At 34.4% G+C, this 17,504-nt stretch overlaps 1 protein-coding gene across 2 annotated transcripts in view; it reads left to right on the plus strand.

Annotated features, from left to right (window-relative positions):
- TDRD3 (tudor domain containing 3) overlaps nucleotides 1-17,504 on the plus strand; it is a 113,284-nt gene that overhangs the window by 67,761 nt on the left and 28,019 nt on the right. For both annotated transcript variants that reach the window (XM_007460476.1, XM_007460477.1), the window contains 2 exons: nucleotides 2,594-3,444; nucleotides 9,666-9,791. In XM_007460476.1, coding sequence (XP_007460538.1) covers nucleotides 2,594-3,444; nucleotides 9,666-9,791 — 977 coding nt within the window. The remainder of the gene's footprint in view (nucleotides 1-2,593; nucleotides 3,445-9,665; nucleotides 9,792-17,504) is intronic.

Consider the following 17,504-nt stretch of genomic DNA (forward strand, 5'->3'; position numbering starts at 1 on the left):
TGCGGTACGCGGGCCTCTCACTGTCGTGGCCTCTCCCGTTGCGGAGCACAGCCTCCGGACACACAGGCTCAGCGGCCATGGCTCACGGGCCCAGCCGCTCCGCAGCATGTGGGATCTTCCTGGACCAGGGCATGAACCCGTGTCCCCTGTATCGGCAGGCGGACTCTCAACCACTGCGCCACCAGGGAAGCCCGAAAACTATGTTCTTTTAAAAGCACAATTTTATCTTCTGCCTCATTGAGTTTATTTTTTTTAAGGCGTTCTTATTTAAAAAGCAGTTTCCTTTATAGATTCTTCCCTTACTGTATTGCCTCAGCATAATAATGCAAATGAAGTATATTCTTTAGTAGTAAAATTAATTGTTTTATTCTGTAATCTAATGTACATCTTCAGTTAAAATAGATTAGGAAATCTTTACCTTTTTTCTTCTTTTAGAAGAACTGAAATCAAATTCTCCCACACCTACCAAGCCTAATTGAAGCCTTCATTCCGTATATATGGTTATTCAACTGCCATTTGTAGTCCAGGATACTCAGTTACTCTCATGATGACTTAAGTTATTTGTATTTCCTGATCATCATAGATTTTGGTGTCCCTAAATGGAATAATTTTGAAAAATTGATCCCTAAACAGATCTAAAAAGCTTACTCCCCGAATATCTATTCAAACCTTGTTGTTAGGAAATAAAATACCTTCATATTTGATTTATTTTGGAAGCTGAAAAATTTATTCAATTCAATATATAAAGGACTTTACCTCTCTCTATTAAATAAACCCCACAACACCTGTATGTTACGACTACTGTGGGAACTATTGATAATGTGTATAAAGTGCTAGTGTGGGATACCTAATACATAGCAGATTGTCAGCAAGAGACGGCTGCTGCCTTTATTCTCTAATAATGACTGGAACAAATGCCAAAACATGCTTTCTGCTGAAAATGCTCATTTGTGTCCATTTTTCTTCTCTCTAAAGAAAAAATTAATATTGACTACAGTGATTTAAAAATAAGATATTTGTGTTATATTTATAAAGCCTATCTTGGGAAAAAGTGATTTTGTAAAAATGTCTCTGTAGGTGGTCTTGGCTATTATTTGAGATCTTGCATATTTGAAAAATTTTTATTCTTTGTCACAATTAATAGGTGGTTTGACTGAATATAGAATTGTACTTAGAAAATAATTTTCCTTTAATTTCAAAGACATTTAAAGTCTGTTAGATTGCTTTCTAGCTTCCAGTGGTTCCATTGAGAAGTTTCTTTTCATTTTGAGCCTTGATCTTTAGTCTTGACTTGCTTTGTCATTCAAGAACTTTTAAAGGTCTTCTCTTGATTCCTATTCATCTAAACATTTTATCTGGTACCTTTTTTCCTCCAGTGGGTGTTTGGAAATGTATGGAGACAGTTTGAGTAGTCACAGTGACTAGGAATGCTGAGGGAGAAGAATGCTTTAGGATTTAGTATCTGAAGGTCAAAGAAGTTAATTTTCTTGCAAATACAGGAAACATTCTCACCCAGAATGTCAGTAGTGCCCCTGTTAAGAAGTATTGTGACCGTGGGGAAATGTAAGAATAATCCTGATCTGCATATTGATTATAGTGTATGACAAGAGAAACAAGATGTGTGCACCAAAGACCAGTCAATATGATTGGTAATAGTGTTATAGACATGCTATGTGAAACAATGGAGGAAGAAAGAGTAAGTGACACAGTACAAACTGAAGTAGAATAAAAATCATTATGTGAAATATAACCATCAGATTATGAGTATATATTTACCATGTTACTGATTTTGATTTCTAGTTGGACGTTATCTGCACTGTTTTGCTTAATCATATTTTTGACACTTTTTTCTGTATTTCCAAGTAGTACCTGTTCTTAATTACTTTGATAGGTCTATAGTAAATATCTAATTGTAATCCAAACACTTGGCAATTCCAGATCCAGAAAGATTTGAGAAATATTTTTTTTTGCAAAGACTAGAACTTGACTGACAATGATAGTTATACATTTTATTTTTTATTTTTATTTTTTTTTTAACATCTTTATTGGGGTATAATTGCTTTACAATGGTGTGTTAGTTTCTGCTTTATAACAGAGTGAGTCAGTTATACATATATATATGTTCCCATATCTCTTCCCTCTTTGTCTCCCTCCCTCCCACCCTCCCTAAGTTATACATTTTAAATGCGACTGGGATTCAGAAAGGAGTTGAGCAAGGGTTGTACTTGTACAGTTTTATAGCAGCTTCTGTGTTATCAGGTTGCAGTTCTATTTCATTACTGTCTTGGGGAATGAATTACCAGAATAGCATATATAGATTGGCTATGTTATAACGGTGCAAACATTCAGTGACAAAGACAACTTGTTTTTGAATTATCCACCATTTATTCATGGTTCATATCATTGCTTTACTTCACTAATGTGGCTAACCAGGCAAACTGTACATTAGAAATACAGGACTCTAACAAAGTAAAGAGGGATTAAGATAATGAGGTGGGAAGATAGTGGAAGATGTTAAAATGGTAGTTTGATAATTAAGTATTAATACAGAGTCTTCATTTTAATATGCATATGATATACTTTTACTTTTCAGAACCTAAATCACAGCCACAGCAGCTTCATCAAGGACAACACAGATTGTCAAATACTGAGCAAAATGGAGTAAAAGATAATAATCAACCAAGATATCTTCCTCGAAATGATACCAGACAGCCAAGAAATGAAAAACCTCCTCGTTTTCAAAGAGACATCCAAAATTCAAAGTCAATTTTAGAAGGCAGTGGATTACCTAGAAACAGAGGTTCTGAAAGACCAAGTACTTCTTCAGGATCTGAAGTGTGGGCTGAAGAGAGAATCAAGTGTGATAGACCATATTCTAGATATGATAGAACTAAAGATACTTCATACCCTTTAAGTTCCCAGCACAATGATGCTGCATTTAAAAAAAGGGATAACTCTATGCAAAGCAAATCAGGAAAAGTTCCATCCTATGCAGAGGCAAAAGAAAATCCACTTCCTCAAGAATCCATAGATTATAATAATCAAAAACGTGGGAAAAGAGAAAGCCAAACAGCAAATCCTGATCATTTTTATGATAGGAAACCACGAACAATAAATAATGAAGCTTTTAGTGGTGTAAAAATTGAAAAATATTTTAATGTAAATGCTGATTACCAGAATCCTGTCCGAACAAATAGTTTCATTGGTATTCCAAATGGAGAGACAGAAATGCCACTGAAGGCAAGGCGAGTAGGACCTATTAAGCCAGCAGGACCCATCACAGCTACACCCTATGATGATAAGATATTTTACAATAGTGGGCCCAAAAGAAGATCTGGGCCAATTAAACCAGAAAAAGTACTAGAATCATCTATTCCTATGGAGTATGCAAAACTGTGGAAACCTGGAGATGAATGTTTAGCACTTTATTGGGAAGACAACAAGGTATGCATGTTATAAAGTTATTAAATACTAATAGTACTGAATGTAACAGTCTAGTGAGACCACAGAAAGCCATTACTTTCTGACTGAGTTGTGTTCTATGATTGTACTAGTTTGTAAAGTCCTTGAATAGATGTATACATATATAACTTATCAAAGGGAAAACAAAATATTTAATATTTTTTATGGATGCTTAGGAGTCCCATAGGATTTGGTTATGTTAGGTTTGATTTTCACCTGTATATCAGAAAAGTATTGTAAAAGTGATTAAGTGAAGTTGATGAGTTACTTCAGTTATCATCAACTGAACTATTAATATTTTCTTTCTAGTAAAATTATACTGATTCACAAGGGAGAAAATCAGTTGAATGACACACAAATTCTGCAGATTTCATTTAATTTAAAGATAAGTACACAGTCAGCCTACTTTAAAAAAATAAGAGCAGGAAGGTTAATTATTTAGCTAATAATAAATAATTTAAGAAACAAATCATTTAAACAATCTTCAGTTCTACATTATATTCTGGCTAAAAGGGAAAGACGGAAATCGTGAAAAAAAAAAAGAAAGAAAGAAGATGAGGTTGAGAAGGAATACAGTGCATCAGATAAAAGAGCCTGGCTGAGAGGGAGAAGACCAACACAGTGCAAACAGGAAGGGGAAGAGGACAGAGGGACCCTCAGAGAGAAGGGCCTTTGTACGTGTTTCCCCTTCTGCCCAACATGCTCTTCCACCAACTACTCTTCTGATCCTTGAGGACTTGGCTGAGATACTTTCTAGAAGAAGCCCTTCTTTTCTGCCCCCTCATCCCTTCTACATTATTGTCTTTCTCAATCAGTGCCTTGTTCACTTTATAAAACTTATTACAGTTTGTAAGTATTTTTGGTTTGGGTTCCTGCATTGATAACTCTTTCCCCTACCATGATTTTTTTAAGTTCCTTGAAGGCAGGACCATGTATCTCTAGTTTTTTCCTCTATTGCCCTGTTCCTCTCATAGTGTAGGGATTTCATAATTATTTGTTGACTTTGTTAACTAGTTCATTCTCAAGGGGGCACTTACACAGGAAAAAAGTAGAGTAGTTAGGGGACTGGAGATATTAGCAAGGTAATAAAAACAGAGGTGAGTTATAGTGTGAGGGACCTAAGTGGATGTGAGGATCAAGTCAAAAAATATTTGAAATAAATATTTCATATGTAGAATAGTTTCAGTTGATAAGGGTCTGCCTGTGTGTGGCTAAAAGGAGTGGTGGAAGTAAAGTTAACTGAAAATTTCAAGGAACTGAAATTCAGGCTTGGAAGTGTGGTTGGATCTTTTAAAAGATGCTGTAGGGCTTGGGATCAGGAGGTGTTATCTAATGATAGCAGCAAGGAGGGGTCCAGGTACAACTAGATGGCACAGTCTTTTAAGGTTTTGGTATGAATGTGAGATAACATTTGTCTAGAAGCAGCATCTCTACCGTCAAATTTTTATTCAAGGCTAAAAGCAGAGGAGGAGACAGCACTAGCTGTGTCTTTTCTCTTTTTCAAGAAAAGCAAAAGCCTTCCCAGAAATACCAACAGACAATTTCATTGGTTGGAACTGTTTCACATGGCTTCTCCTTGGCTATTAGGGAGACTTGGAAAGCAAGTACAGGCGTTCTTCACTATCTAGACTCTTACTCTTGCAGCTGAGACCACTCACTTTCCAAAATACAACAACTGTTTGATTTGGCTAGTGAGGGGTTACTTATGCTTAACTGTTTCTCTATTATGGTAGAGGCAAGTAGTTGGAAATCAGTGTTAGTTTATAGAACTAACACTGTCTACCTTAGAGGGAGGGTTCACTTCTGTCAGATGCTTCTGTGAAAGGTTAAGATGAGGATGGAAATGTTAGTTTGCATTGGACAGTGTGGAGTTGATGGTGACCTTGATGAGCAGAGGAAGTAAATGATTAATAATTAATCATTAATAATGTTTGAAAGGCTTGGTAAAAGACTCAGGCTTTCCATTGAAATCCCATAAGGATTGTGCCCTAGTAGTAAGTGCAAAATACATACAAGCCAGTACAATGCCTAAAATCAACCCTTTACATGATTAAGGATATCTCCTTGTACTCTGTCTGCCTGCCCTCCAAAATATAATCCTCTTTTGGGGAAAAGTAACATTTTCTATACAGATCCTCTTCATAGTATTTCATCTACAATGTCTGGCATCCTATAAAAAATTATGAGGCATGGTTAAAAATACAAAGAGAGAGAGAGAGAGAATATGAAAGACCAGAAACAAATAAAGCAGCAGAGAATAACAGACCTAAGATATTCAGATATTACACTTAGACAAGTTCTTCAACAAATATTGAGTATTCAACAGACCATAATTGAGTCGCTGCTAAGCGTTAGGTGCTTGGGATATATCAGATAGTTTTGTCTGTGCTATTACCCAAATGCCTTCAAATACCTGATGAGATTGTTATTAAAGCTTTACTTTCAATTGTAATTTTCTCAGAAAATCAATGATACTGAATTCATCTATTGCCTCTACTGAGTATATTCAAACTAATGTCATATAGCTTCTGAAAGATAGTGCCTAATATTTCCCAAAATGTTTTGAGCTTTTAGAGTATTCTTAGAATAATTGGATGATCGTCTAAGATGACTACTTTGAATTTATGTGGATGTATACATTCAGTTTAGAGTGAAGGACTGTAGGCTCTGTATAGATGCACCTTTAAGCAAATAAGATAAATATTCACTCTCTGAAAGAGATGGCATTAGTTATGTTCTGAAACCACCTAATTTAAGAGATAACTTTTAAGTGTTTTTTCAAGAATAGCCAACTTTCCAATTTTCTAGCCAGAGACTAAGGTAAAGATTTAAGAAAAGCATTGCCTATAACTGTCATTAAGAAAGCATAATCTTAATTGCATTGTAATGATGTTCTGGAAATAATCAGTTAGTATCATTTAAAATATTCCTCATGATATCTTGCCTTCTCTCAAGCTTTACTTCCATAGAAGGATTTGAGCATTTGGGACAATGCTTTCTCTCCCTGTATGTCTGCCATAACTAGTTCAGCTGTTTCAGCTCTTTCAACTGGGATATTGTAACAGCCTCCAAATTGGTCTCCTTGCCTTAAATCTTATTCCTCTTAAACTTGTCACTGAAACTGCCAACACTGTGATCTTGGTCTTAGAGCATGTCATTCTTCCTAGTTAAAATCTTTCACTTGTAGTCTTTAGCATGCATATAGAGCCTCTATCAGCTGGTCATTACCTTCTTGTCCTGTTGGTTGACCCTTCTTACATCATACCATAGTTAATTTAAAACTGCTTGTTGTTTCCTATACTTTTCTTCATGTTTTATGTCTCTGTAACTTTCCCTGGAGCACCCTCCTCAGTTCTTAACTTGGCTAAATACTCTTCATCCTTGAAGACCATATCCATTGTCATCTGCCCCAGGAAGCTTTTCCTGAACTCCTCAGCTTTATTAAGTGCCATATCACTACACCTTTATTGCAGTACTTTCCGCATTATATAGAATTCATTTTTCACGTGTAGTTCCTGAAAGGATGTCAAGTTATTTGTTTTCCTAGGATGTATTATGACTGGCTGTCATTGCTGAACTTACCTGTACTGACATTAATTATCTAAGAAGCTTACAACTGAAGCATGGGTCCAGAAATACAGCAATTTACAGAACACAGAAGTATAAGGCTAAGAAATAAAGGAGGAAGGGAGAGATGTGAATCTATATTAAGAACTCTAAGATAAGGAAAATTCTAGCATGGTATCTCTAAATTTCCTAGCATCCAGATCTGGAAAGGAAAATACGATGGATTAACTTAATAACTTTTGTAGTATGAAGTATACTAGTTAATCAGTGAAAACAGGGACTTCCCTGGTGGTCCAGTGGTTAAGACTTTGCCTTCAAATGCAAGGGGTGTGGGTTTGATCCTTGGTCGGGGAGCTAAGATCCCACATGCCTTGGGGCCATAAAACCAAAAAATATAAAACAGAAGCAATATTGTAACAAATTCAATAAAGACTTTAAAAAAAAAAAGCATCACTTATTTAAAAAAAAAAATCAGTGAAAGCAGGTTCTTTCCTGGTATACCCAGAGTAACTGCTATTTTAGAAGATTGAGAATAAGAATTTTTGTTGTGTTTAGTATTTTTTGATTCTGGTGAGCCTATTAATGTTACTGAACTCAGGCTTTTCTGTTCATAGCTTGAAAGCCAAATCTCAAGAGACAAGTGTTGAGTAAAAGGAAAGATGGCTTTATTGAGGAAGCTGGCAGTCCTGGGAAGAAGATGGACTCGTGTCCCAAAAAACTAACTCCCCATTGCTGATCGGGGGCAAGAGCTTTTAAAGTGGACTTTCAGGGATGTAGAGGTGGAGGGAGGGGTTGGTGGAGGGGAGCTACATGCAGAACAGTAGTCAGCTCCAGCAATCATCTCGAAATTGGTCATGCAGTGATCTGATCAGCATCATATGATTGTTTTAAGTACAAGTAATCTTCAACTTCAGCGTCAGTGTGTTCACATTTTCTTGAGACCAGTTCTTGGAATTGTGTAAGATGGAACAGCTTATGTCATGGCTACAGTCATCATGTGGTTAACTTTTTCTTTTTCTTTTTTTTTCTTTGCGGTACGCGGGCCTCTCACTGTTGTGACCTCTCCCGTTGCGGAGCACAGGCTCCGGACGCGCAGGCTCAGCGGCCATGGTTCACGGGCCCAGCCGCTCCGCGGCATGGGGGATCTTCCCGGACCGGGGCACGAACCCGTGTCCCCTGCATCGGCAGGCGGACTCTCAACCACTGCGTCACCAGGGAAGCCCGTGGTTAACTTTTTCTACCTGGTGGGGGTTTCAGTATCTGCAAAATAGCTCAAAGGATACAGCTCAGAATATTTATCTATAGCCTTGGAGGAGAAACTAAAGGTTCTTGACTTTGCTTAATGGCTAAACTATCAATATTATTTTTTTTGTCTTGCTTGACTGTTTTCCTTTGTTTCTGCATTTTCTCACTTCTCTGATTAAATTTATTCTTTGGCTAAAGTTTTTCTACAGACAAGAGGCAGGTGGAGGACATGGAGGGAGAGGGGTGTTTGTCCTGGGAAGGTCCTATAGGGTCCTGTTATATTAAGAGTTACAGTTCAAGTGTTACATTAGAGCATCCAACTGCCCTAGTTTGAAGAAAACATTTCTTAAGAGTAAATAAGAGTTTTATGAGTTTTTCGTTTCCATATCATATTCACTAAGCAACGTTCAGACGTATAATTTGAGTCCTGAATGGGTTGACCTATAGTGGAGGGAATACTCCAATCAGTTGACCTACTCCCAGTTACCTCAACAGAAAATTTAAAAATTGTAGTTGTTACGTAAATTCAGTTCCTAGTGAGTTTGTTAATGTGTGTTGGTTCCAAGAGCCAAGGAACACTGGGTAAACAGATGAAATAAAAGTGTCCGGTCTTACAATGTCTCAAATCCTATAAATCCTAGATATAAGTAATGTGCTTACTTTTTACCTGAAAACCCTCCTTCACCACAGCTGCCTGTATGACTGCAACAATGAGCCTTTTTCTTTGTTTTGTTTTTTTTTTTTGTCACATATTTCTGTTTTTTAAATACATTGCTCCATACTTAAATATTCTGATTAGTACATAAGAATCATATTACCAGTGTTAGTCAAAGGGCTTCAATGGCTAACAGCAAAACATAACACTAGTTCTTTTTACACCCATTAGCATGTGAATGTTCTTCTCTATTGACCCTCTTAGTTCTGCAGTCTTACTACTGCTCAGTGTAAGTATGTCAGAACTCACATGGCTGAGAGAATTTCTCTTTTTCTTAGCCAATTTATGATTATCCAAAGGTAAGCTTTCTTTCTTAAAAATATTCTCTTAAAAATTATTTTCTTTAAAATATTGTATATTTTAAAGTTGCTAAGAGAGTAAATCTTAAAAGTTCTCATCATAAGAAAAAAAATGTAACTATGTGTGGTGATGGATGCTAACTAGACTGATTGTGGTAATCATTTCACAATATATACATATATCAGATCATTATGTTGTCCACTTAAAACTAATACAATGATATATGTCAATTATGTCTCAATAAAAATTGATTTTAAAAATGAGCTTTCAAAAAATACAAATATTTTAACATTTTGAGTATTTACATTTCCATCATGTATCACCCTTTGTAGACAATATTGATCGTCATATTTAAAACTCCTTTTTGTCTCCTCAGTTTTACCGAGCAGAAGTTGAAGCTCTTCATTCTTCAGGTATGACAGCAGTTGTTAAATTCATTGATTATGGAAACTATGAAGAGGTGCTACTAAGCAACATCAGGCCCATTCAGACAGAGGCATGGGTACGTGATCCAAATTCTGTACAAAGGCATAAGCTGTTTTGAAGGAAATACATAGCTCTAAAAGCTTAGTCATAGTAATACAAAATTTGCCAGTGGAAAAATATTTTGAATTTGCTTAAAACTGACTACTCCTAAAGTAAGATTTTAATTTAATAATTACACTGAAATACAGTAAAAATGAATGCATTGCAATTGCTTCTCTTGTATAATGCTTTGTTATATTATGCTTTGGAAATAGGTGCCCTTATTTATATGTTGGCCAAAAATGTGTATATGTTTTTATGGGTTCTTATGCATATTTTGTTCTTTCCAAATTTGTTACTTTAAATTTGACTAAATTATGTCCAGCAGTTGTCAAATTTAAGTCTCTGTTGGATACATGTATATTCTTTATTATTTTAGTTACATGTAACATTAAGAAAAACACTTTAAATTATATATGAACTCATACTCCATTTACTACACGTATATTTATATATGTATATGTGCAGATTAAATTTAAATATCTTTGTTTAATAATTATTTGATTAATTTTGTTGCCAAATGTTATGTCAAAGCTGTGATGATTTTGTTGATGTAATTTAGACTGTATTGGCCTCATGGAGTCCATTTTATACAGGACTTATGTGACTTTACATAGATAGATTCTCAGCTACATTTAGGCAAAAACAGGAGGACAAGGCATATTAGAATTTGTTTCATAAATTTTTTTTTAAATTTATTTCCTTTCTGTAATTTGTGGATACCTGTTAATAAACTTATCACTAGAAGCCTAATTTGTTGCTGTTTCCCTAAAATGTAAAAATATACTAGAAAGCTATATCATCTAGACAGTAGCCTTCATCATTGAAGCATACATTCTCATGAGCTGCTTTTAGTTTAGTTTAGCTTTGGTCTTTCTAGATTTTTCTGTCATGACCTCTGTGTCACTGCTCCCTCTCGCCTCCCCAAAAAAGATAAATAAAACAACAACAAAAAGCCTAGTAGCAGCAGTCATATTTGGGTCCATAGATCTTTATTCTTTACCTTTTTATTCTAGAAAAATGATTATTTTCTAGGTAGCTTATTGTTTCATATTTTACAGTACAACATTCATACGTTTAAGAGATCCTTTCCTTCACTCTCATCCTCTAAAGTTTAGCTGCTTTTTCCCTAAAAGACTGAAATACCATCAATGTCTAATTTATATCTTTTCTTAGAGAAACTTGATGTAACTATATCTTTTGCCCTTTTGATTCCCATGTGATGGCTATTTTTATTCTCTTTTCATTTATTCTCTTTTTCATTAATACATCTTAATGTAGTTTTGATGGTAAAATTATTTATTGAGTCTTTATTTGTAGAAGTTGAACCCTAGTTTGCTATTCATCATGTGATCCCAGTGTTTTTGGCCATTACAGTCAGAGTCAAAATAAAATTTTTACATTTAGTGTTTTTTTGGGAGATTTAATAAAAGATTAATTTTATTCTTTTCTCCCTAAAGAAAAATTTAAGTTTCTTTACTTTGTTCCTTCTCTACTTCCTCTTTCTGTTCCAGAGTGGACATAACTTATGAGCACATTTCTCATTCCTCACTGTAGCTTTTCCATTCAGAGGTGTTTGGTACTGAAGTGATCATTTTCTTTCTACAGTCAGTGACTTTTCCTTTTTTCCCCTTAATAGTCCTCATTGCTTTACTATTGATTTTAGGTCTTTGTAAACTTAGCTGGACAATAAATTTATCACGTGACAGCCCATGTGGTGATTCTGAACCACAGCAATACTTTCATATTCTCCCTGCCTACTTGTGAATACTCTTCTAGGCTTTATTGTGCTATTTTTTTTTTTAACCTCTTCACTTTTTCTGCAGTCAACTTAAAAATCTTTCATAAGATACGTGAAATATTTTTCAGGTAGAAGCAGGATAGTATTACTAAATCTTTTGGAGATTCTGGTATTTCTTTTCTCCTATTTACAAGTAACCAAGTGATTGTTGATGTTTTATGATTTTGCATAAATTAATACAGCAAATATTTTTGGATTATGAACAGTGTTATTGAGGATAAGATCATCCTTTCTTCCTTATCTGTGTGAATAATCGACTTAATTGTAGAAGCAGCTCCTTCTTGATAAATAGAAGCCACCAGCCTAACGTATCTTAACCCATCTCCTTTTTTTTTTTTTTTTTTTTTTTGCGGCCCGCGGCCCTCTCACCGTTGTGGCCTCTCCCGTTGCGGAGCACAGGCTCCGGACGTGCTCCGGACGCACGGGCTCAGCGGCCATGGCTCACGGGCCCAGCCGCTCTGCGGCATGTGGGATTGTCTCGGACTGGGGCACGATCCCACGTACCCCGCATCGGCAGGCGGACTCTCAACCACTGCACCACCAGGGAAGCCCACGCATCTCCATTAAAAAAAAAAAATACATATGTGCGCATATACATAAAAAGCCTCTGAAGAAAAACGATCTGTGTGGCTGTCAGTACATTTAACATAGAATTAGTGTAGAGTTCTCTAATCCTCTGAGAGTGCTGGTGTTGGGGTCTATGAGCACTTTTTCTTTTTGTAACTTGGGAATTGTAACAAGTTTTAAGTTAATCCAAGCAAAACATTCACTATACCAATAAGAAGGTAACTCTAATTGATAAGTCATACTAGAAAAATTAAAGAGCTGCAAAAAGGTATAGCGAGGTGTTAGAAGCCTTAGCACAATTATTCACTCACACTATGGACTGTGTAATTTTTAATTTCTTTCAACTCTTGCACTACATATGTACATTACTGTTTTTAATTATGAAATGATTTTGTATATTTTATTAAGGTTTATTTTTGTTATTGGCACAAGATTATGGAAAACCTCTTTTTTTCCTAAATGTAGCAATGATCATTCATTGAAATTTTTTTAATAGTTTGCAGGAAACATAACCAAGAAGCCTGCATATAAACCAAAAATCTTTATAGAAATAAGTTGTCTGTATTGTTTCTTAAAGGTGTAAGGATAAATTATTAAATAAAAAGCATGAAATGAGATTCAATGACTAAGTTAATAGTTTCTTATATGGAAAATTAGAATAAAAATCAAGTTAATAGTTTAAATCTGTTAATATTTTTCTCATGAAGTTTAAGAACTAATTGCCTTAAATCAGTCTGTAGACAAATTTCTATTTTCCCCTTCTATCTGGATGTACCTTTTTACTTCCAGAACATACTCAGTGATGATATTTTAGATGGTAAAAATATATGTTCTGATTATGATTAAATACTTTATTTCCTCCAAAATGATCTACTGAACTTTTTGTTATGTTATGTCATACTTGAATTTTTTCTTCGAGCTAGATTAAACCTGGATCTTTTAACTATGGTAAAATATTCTGTCGTAATTTTAGTGTCTTTATTATAGTAAACTCTCTATCATATATTAATGTGAGATTCACAGCTCATTCTTTTTTTTTTTTTTTTTTTTGCGGTACGCGGACCTCTCACTGTTGTGGCCTCTCCCGTTGCGGAGCACAGGCTCCGGATGCGCAGGCTCAGCGGCCATGGCTCACGGGCCCAGCCGCTCCGCAGCATGTGGGATCTTCCCAGACCGGGGCACGAACCCGTGTCCCCTGCATCGGCAGGAGGACTCTCAACCACTGCGCCACCAGGGAAGCCCACAGCTCATTCTTAACTGGATAAATCCTCTTTTTTTTTTTTTAATGTTCTTTGTATATTGCAGGATTTTCCTTATTTTACCAAAGTAAATGAAGCATTTTGGAATCTCATATTATTTGTAAAACTATGTAGGGAGAAAACCATAATATTATTTTATATTTCTGACCACTGTATGAGAAAACATTAGGGGCAAAGGAAACCTATTTGTGTTTCCTGCAGGCGCTTTTCAAATGTATTCTTTTTAACTCTAAAACTAATATCAGGAAACCAGTAGAAAGATGCCACAGGCAATTTGGAATTACTGTAAAATACCCTGGCGTTGCTGCTCAGACAGATCTTTTGTGTTTTTAGAGTGTTGTTGCTTCTGAATCACATTTCTAAATCTGGAAGGACAGTGTCAAGTCCTGATTTCCCAGAATATTTATGACTTTTATGCCACTGAGACTTATATATCCCAAGAAATGTTTTAGAACATGCTGATTTCTAAACTTTCTTTTTAAAGGTTCATAGTATCAGGAAATGATCTTGGTTCAGTTAATGTTCCAACTAGAAAAATTATGATTCTATTGATAATGGTTAGTTCTAAGACCTTAGCATACACATCATCTTGGGCAGTAATTCTGGAAGGATTGTTATTGTCTTTTAACCTACCTTAAATGTTTTTCTGTAGCATATCTATTTATTCAACAAATATTCATTGTATGTATGTTAGGTGCTAGGCATTGTTCTGGGTGAGGAATATATGTTAATACTCAAAACACACAAAAGTCCTGCCCACAAAGTTAGAAGAAAGTTATATTTCCAATTATGTGAAACAAACTTAAATATCTCATGGGAGTGTTCATTCTTACCTCTTGAAGCTTTAAAACAAGATATAAGTGGGAAAAATTTTGTTTACTGATTTTTAATTTAAATAATGTTTAGGTCTTTATTTTATTTCACCTTATTTGAAGATAAAATTATTACAGAAGAAGAAAGTGTCATTTAATGAATTTTATCTATTTAAAATTTCCTATCTGTTTATCTACTTCATTTAAAAAGTAAATTTCTTTTTAGATGGGTTTGGGTTTCTTTTAAAAATAATTATAATGTATTTTTTTTCAGTTTGAGCATACTTTAAAAAAAGAACAATCAGTTTCAAGTTTTACTTTTGAAGTAACTTGGTGCAAAATTTATTTTATAATGACATCCTGGGAAGCACATTTGAAAATTACCTTTTCAAATTCAAATAGTGTTCAGAAAAAAACAAAGTATTCTACCACTAATAAAACTATTAAAGAGAAACTTATTACCCCCCAAAAAACCCCTAACCTATTTAATGAGGAAGGAGATTGAGAGTTTTGATATGTAAATTAATGACTTAAAATGGATCCTAAATGTATTAGAATAAGGTCATGTTAGTAATTTTAATGATACAGTAATAAAGTTAGGCTATATCTAGTTTGTATTTTATATCAAAGATCATAACAGATATTAAAAAGAGGACAATTGTTATAGAAATCATTAACTTCAAAGGGAAATTAGAATTATGTAACAGTGAGGTTCTGCCAATTAGTATCCAGTAAAAACTGCAGGCACTTATTTGATCATAGTCCAGAAGGTTTTTCATTTCTGATAATAAGTTCTTAAATAAATTAGTGGGTATAATTTACCATACTTAAATTTATGCACTAAAAGCATAATTTGAGTAAGGTCAGTGAAATACTGAAATACATTTTCTTCCACTATACATATTTTGGGACACTTCCCTTTCTGAGATTGCCATATAGGCAATGCTCATTTTCTTTTGCAGTGTAAACACAGAGTAAATCAAAAGGAAACTAGTACAGCTAGTTCAGCCCCATTTAAGAACATAATTTTCACATTATAGGTGATGGAATTGGGGGGATTCCATGTAACATCTTTAAGCTCTGTTTTAATAAAGTTTGGTTGTATTTGATATGCTTTATTTATTTCTTAATCTATCACCCAGCTTTTCACAATTCGCATGGGAGGTTGTGGATTATACAGAAGGACTTTACTAGAGATATGAAAGCTTCTGACATAGAGGGAGAGATGATTCATTCATAAATGATGCCATATGCATTGATATATCAACTTAAATACTGTTGACATCTACCTCCTGAATCCCAAATTCTGTTTGTGAATTTGAGATTATTATGAAACCTAAGAGATTATTATGAAAATCTCGAGATCTAGTTTTGACCGGCCTATATTATTCAAGAGACATTTTATTTCACCATTAAATTAATACTAAGAAAATAGTATGCTATTTTAAGAACCTGTACAAAAGTACTGCTTGAATTTTGCTATCTGATAATTTAATGTATTGTAATCTATTCAAAGGAGCTGTATATAAATATATCTTTAAAAGGTTTCTGGGTAATCTGAGTTTTCCTTTATTGAGCAATGAAAGTACATCATGTTATTATTTCATGTTCCTTTTTACTGAAGGTAAAATAACTCCCAAAGTGAAATAACATGGTAGGGTATTACCTAAGATGTACTGTCTTTTTTATTTGTTTCTAACTTTAATTACAATTCATAAAACAATTTAAGCCTTATATTATTTAAATATTAAGAATCAAGTTAGCATAACTGTTTGAAAAATCTTTTTTGTGTACATGAATAATACCAGTAGCTATTATGTTAATCTTTTATCTTCTAAGTCTCCCCTTTATTAATAGCAACTTAAAGGATGGACTCCTGAATTATAGTGCTGGCTAATTGAGAAGTAAATTCCGAGATGCTTTAGACTTATGCTAAATGTTGTATAATTTTTATTTTTTCTTCAAAGTAGTCTTAGGAGGCATCCTGGGTATGATCTACAGCTGAAGGGGGCTAGGATTGTCAGATGAACTTATTTTTTCCTTTGACATTTTTGATTTAATAGACCCAAGGTTTGTTCTCTTTCAAGTGTAAATTTTATTTTTTCATTTACTTTACTTACCCGGATTTTTAAAACTGTAATTTCAAACTGCACTGAATTTTACCATTCCTTCACATATGTGTGCAGAAGACTTGCTAATATACTCATTGCACAGGAAATAAAGTAGTAAAATAAATGAATCTGAGGAATATTTTTGTTTTGTTTTATTTCTTGTTCCCAAAGATGTTAAAGTATTATATTGGGCATGTGCCTTGACTAGGCACTCATGTCAGTATGTTTTAAAGATTTTTATAAATCTGAAGAGGCATCCTTCTTGAATTAAAAAAAAACAACAGTGCACACAGTTCTGTTTTAGTTTCTAGTGAATTTCTGAGCCTCTTCCATCTATACCTAAAAAGGCAGAAAAATATGTTGCTTATTGCACCATAGACTTTATTCCCTTTCAGATGGAGCTCCTACAATGCATCTTTCCAATTCTAAAGTCAGTGGTTGTGAACTTTGTTGGTGATAGGCTAAAAGAGGATTTATGATACATATTTGATTGCGTACCATAACAAGTCATCAGTTGTCCATTTTCTTTTTTAACCTTACGTGGTTATTTGTGTTTTTCTGTACTCTTGCTTTTGTCACCTTATTTATTAGTCATCTCTCTGTGTTTTCATTCTATTTCTTAAACATCATTGTATCCTTTTGACTTTGTTTTTTAAACTTTATTTTCTTTTCACATTTGGTGGGTGATATCTCTTGATGTATTTGTTTACTACCCCTTCCTACTGATCCTAATTTCCTGAACTTTACTGGACCTATGCTGTTTGTTCTAGAATCATGCGCAGTAGGTTTCACTATCACACCTCTAGAAAAAGAGTGGAGTTGATCTGTCTCCTTGTGAGAAACACTCTGGTGTTAATAGCTTTCACTTCCATTAAACTTGGGAAATACTGGCAAGAGTTTTACACCTTAGTTTGAAATAACTCCCTTAGTAGTGGCCTGTCGTTGGCTGAGAGCTCCATTCAGAAGGGACAGGACGTTCTGCAACAGTGAGTACATTTTATTTGCCTTAAAAAAAACAAAAAAATCCCATATAGTTTGTTAAGAGTAAACATAATGATGAGGTTCTAGTTAAGTAGCTCAGACCATCATAAGAATTTTAAAGTTATTATTATTTTTTTTTTTTTTTTTTTTTTTTTTGGG

The sequence above is a fragment of the Lipotes vexillifer genome, unplaced genomic scaffold, assembly GCF_000442215.2.
Source record: "Lipotes vexillifer unplaced genomic scaffold, Lipotes_vexillifer_v1.1 scaffold799, whole genome shotgun sequence".
NCBI lineage: Eukaryota > Metazoa > Chordata > Mammalia > Artiodactyla > Lipotidae > Lipotes > Lipotes vexillifer.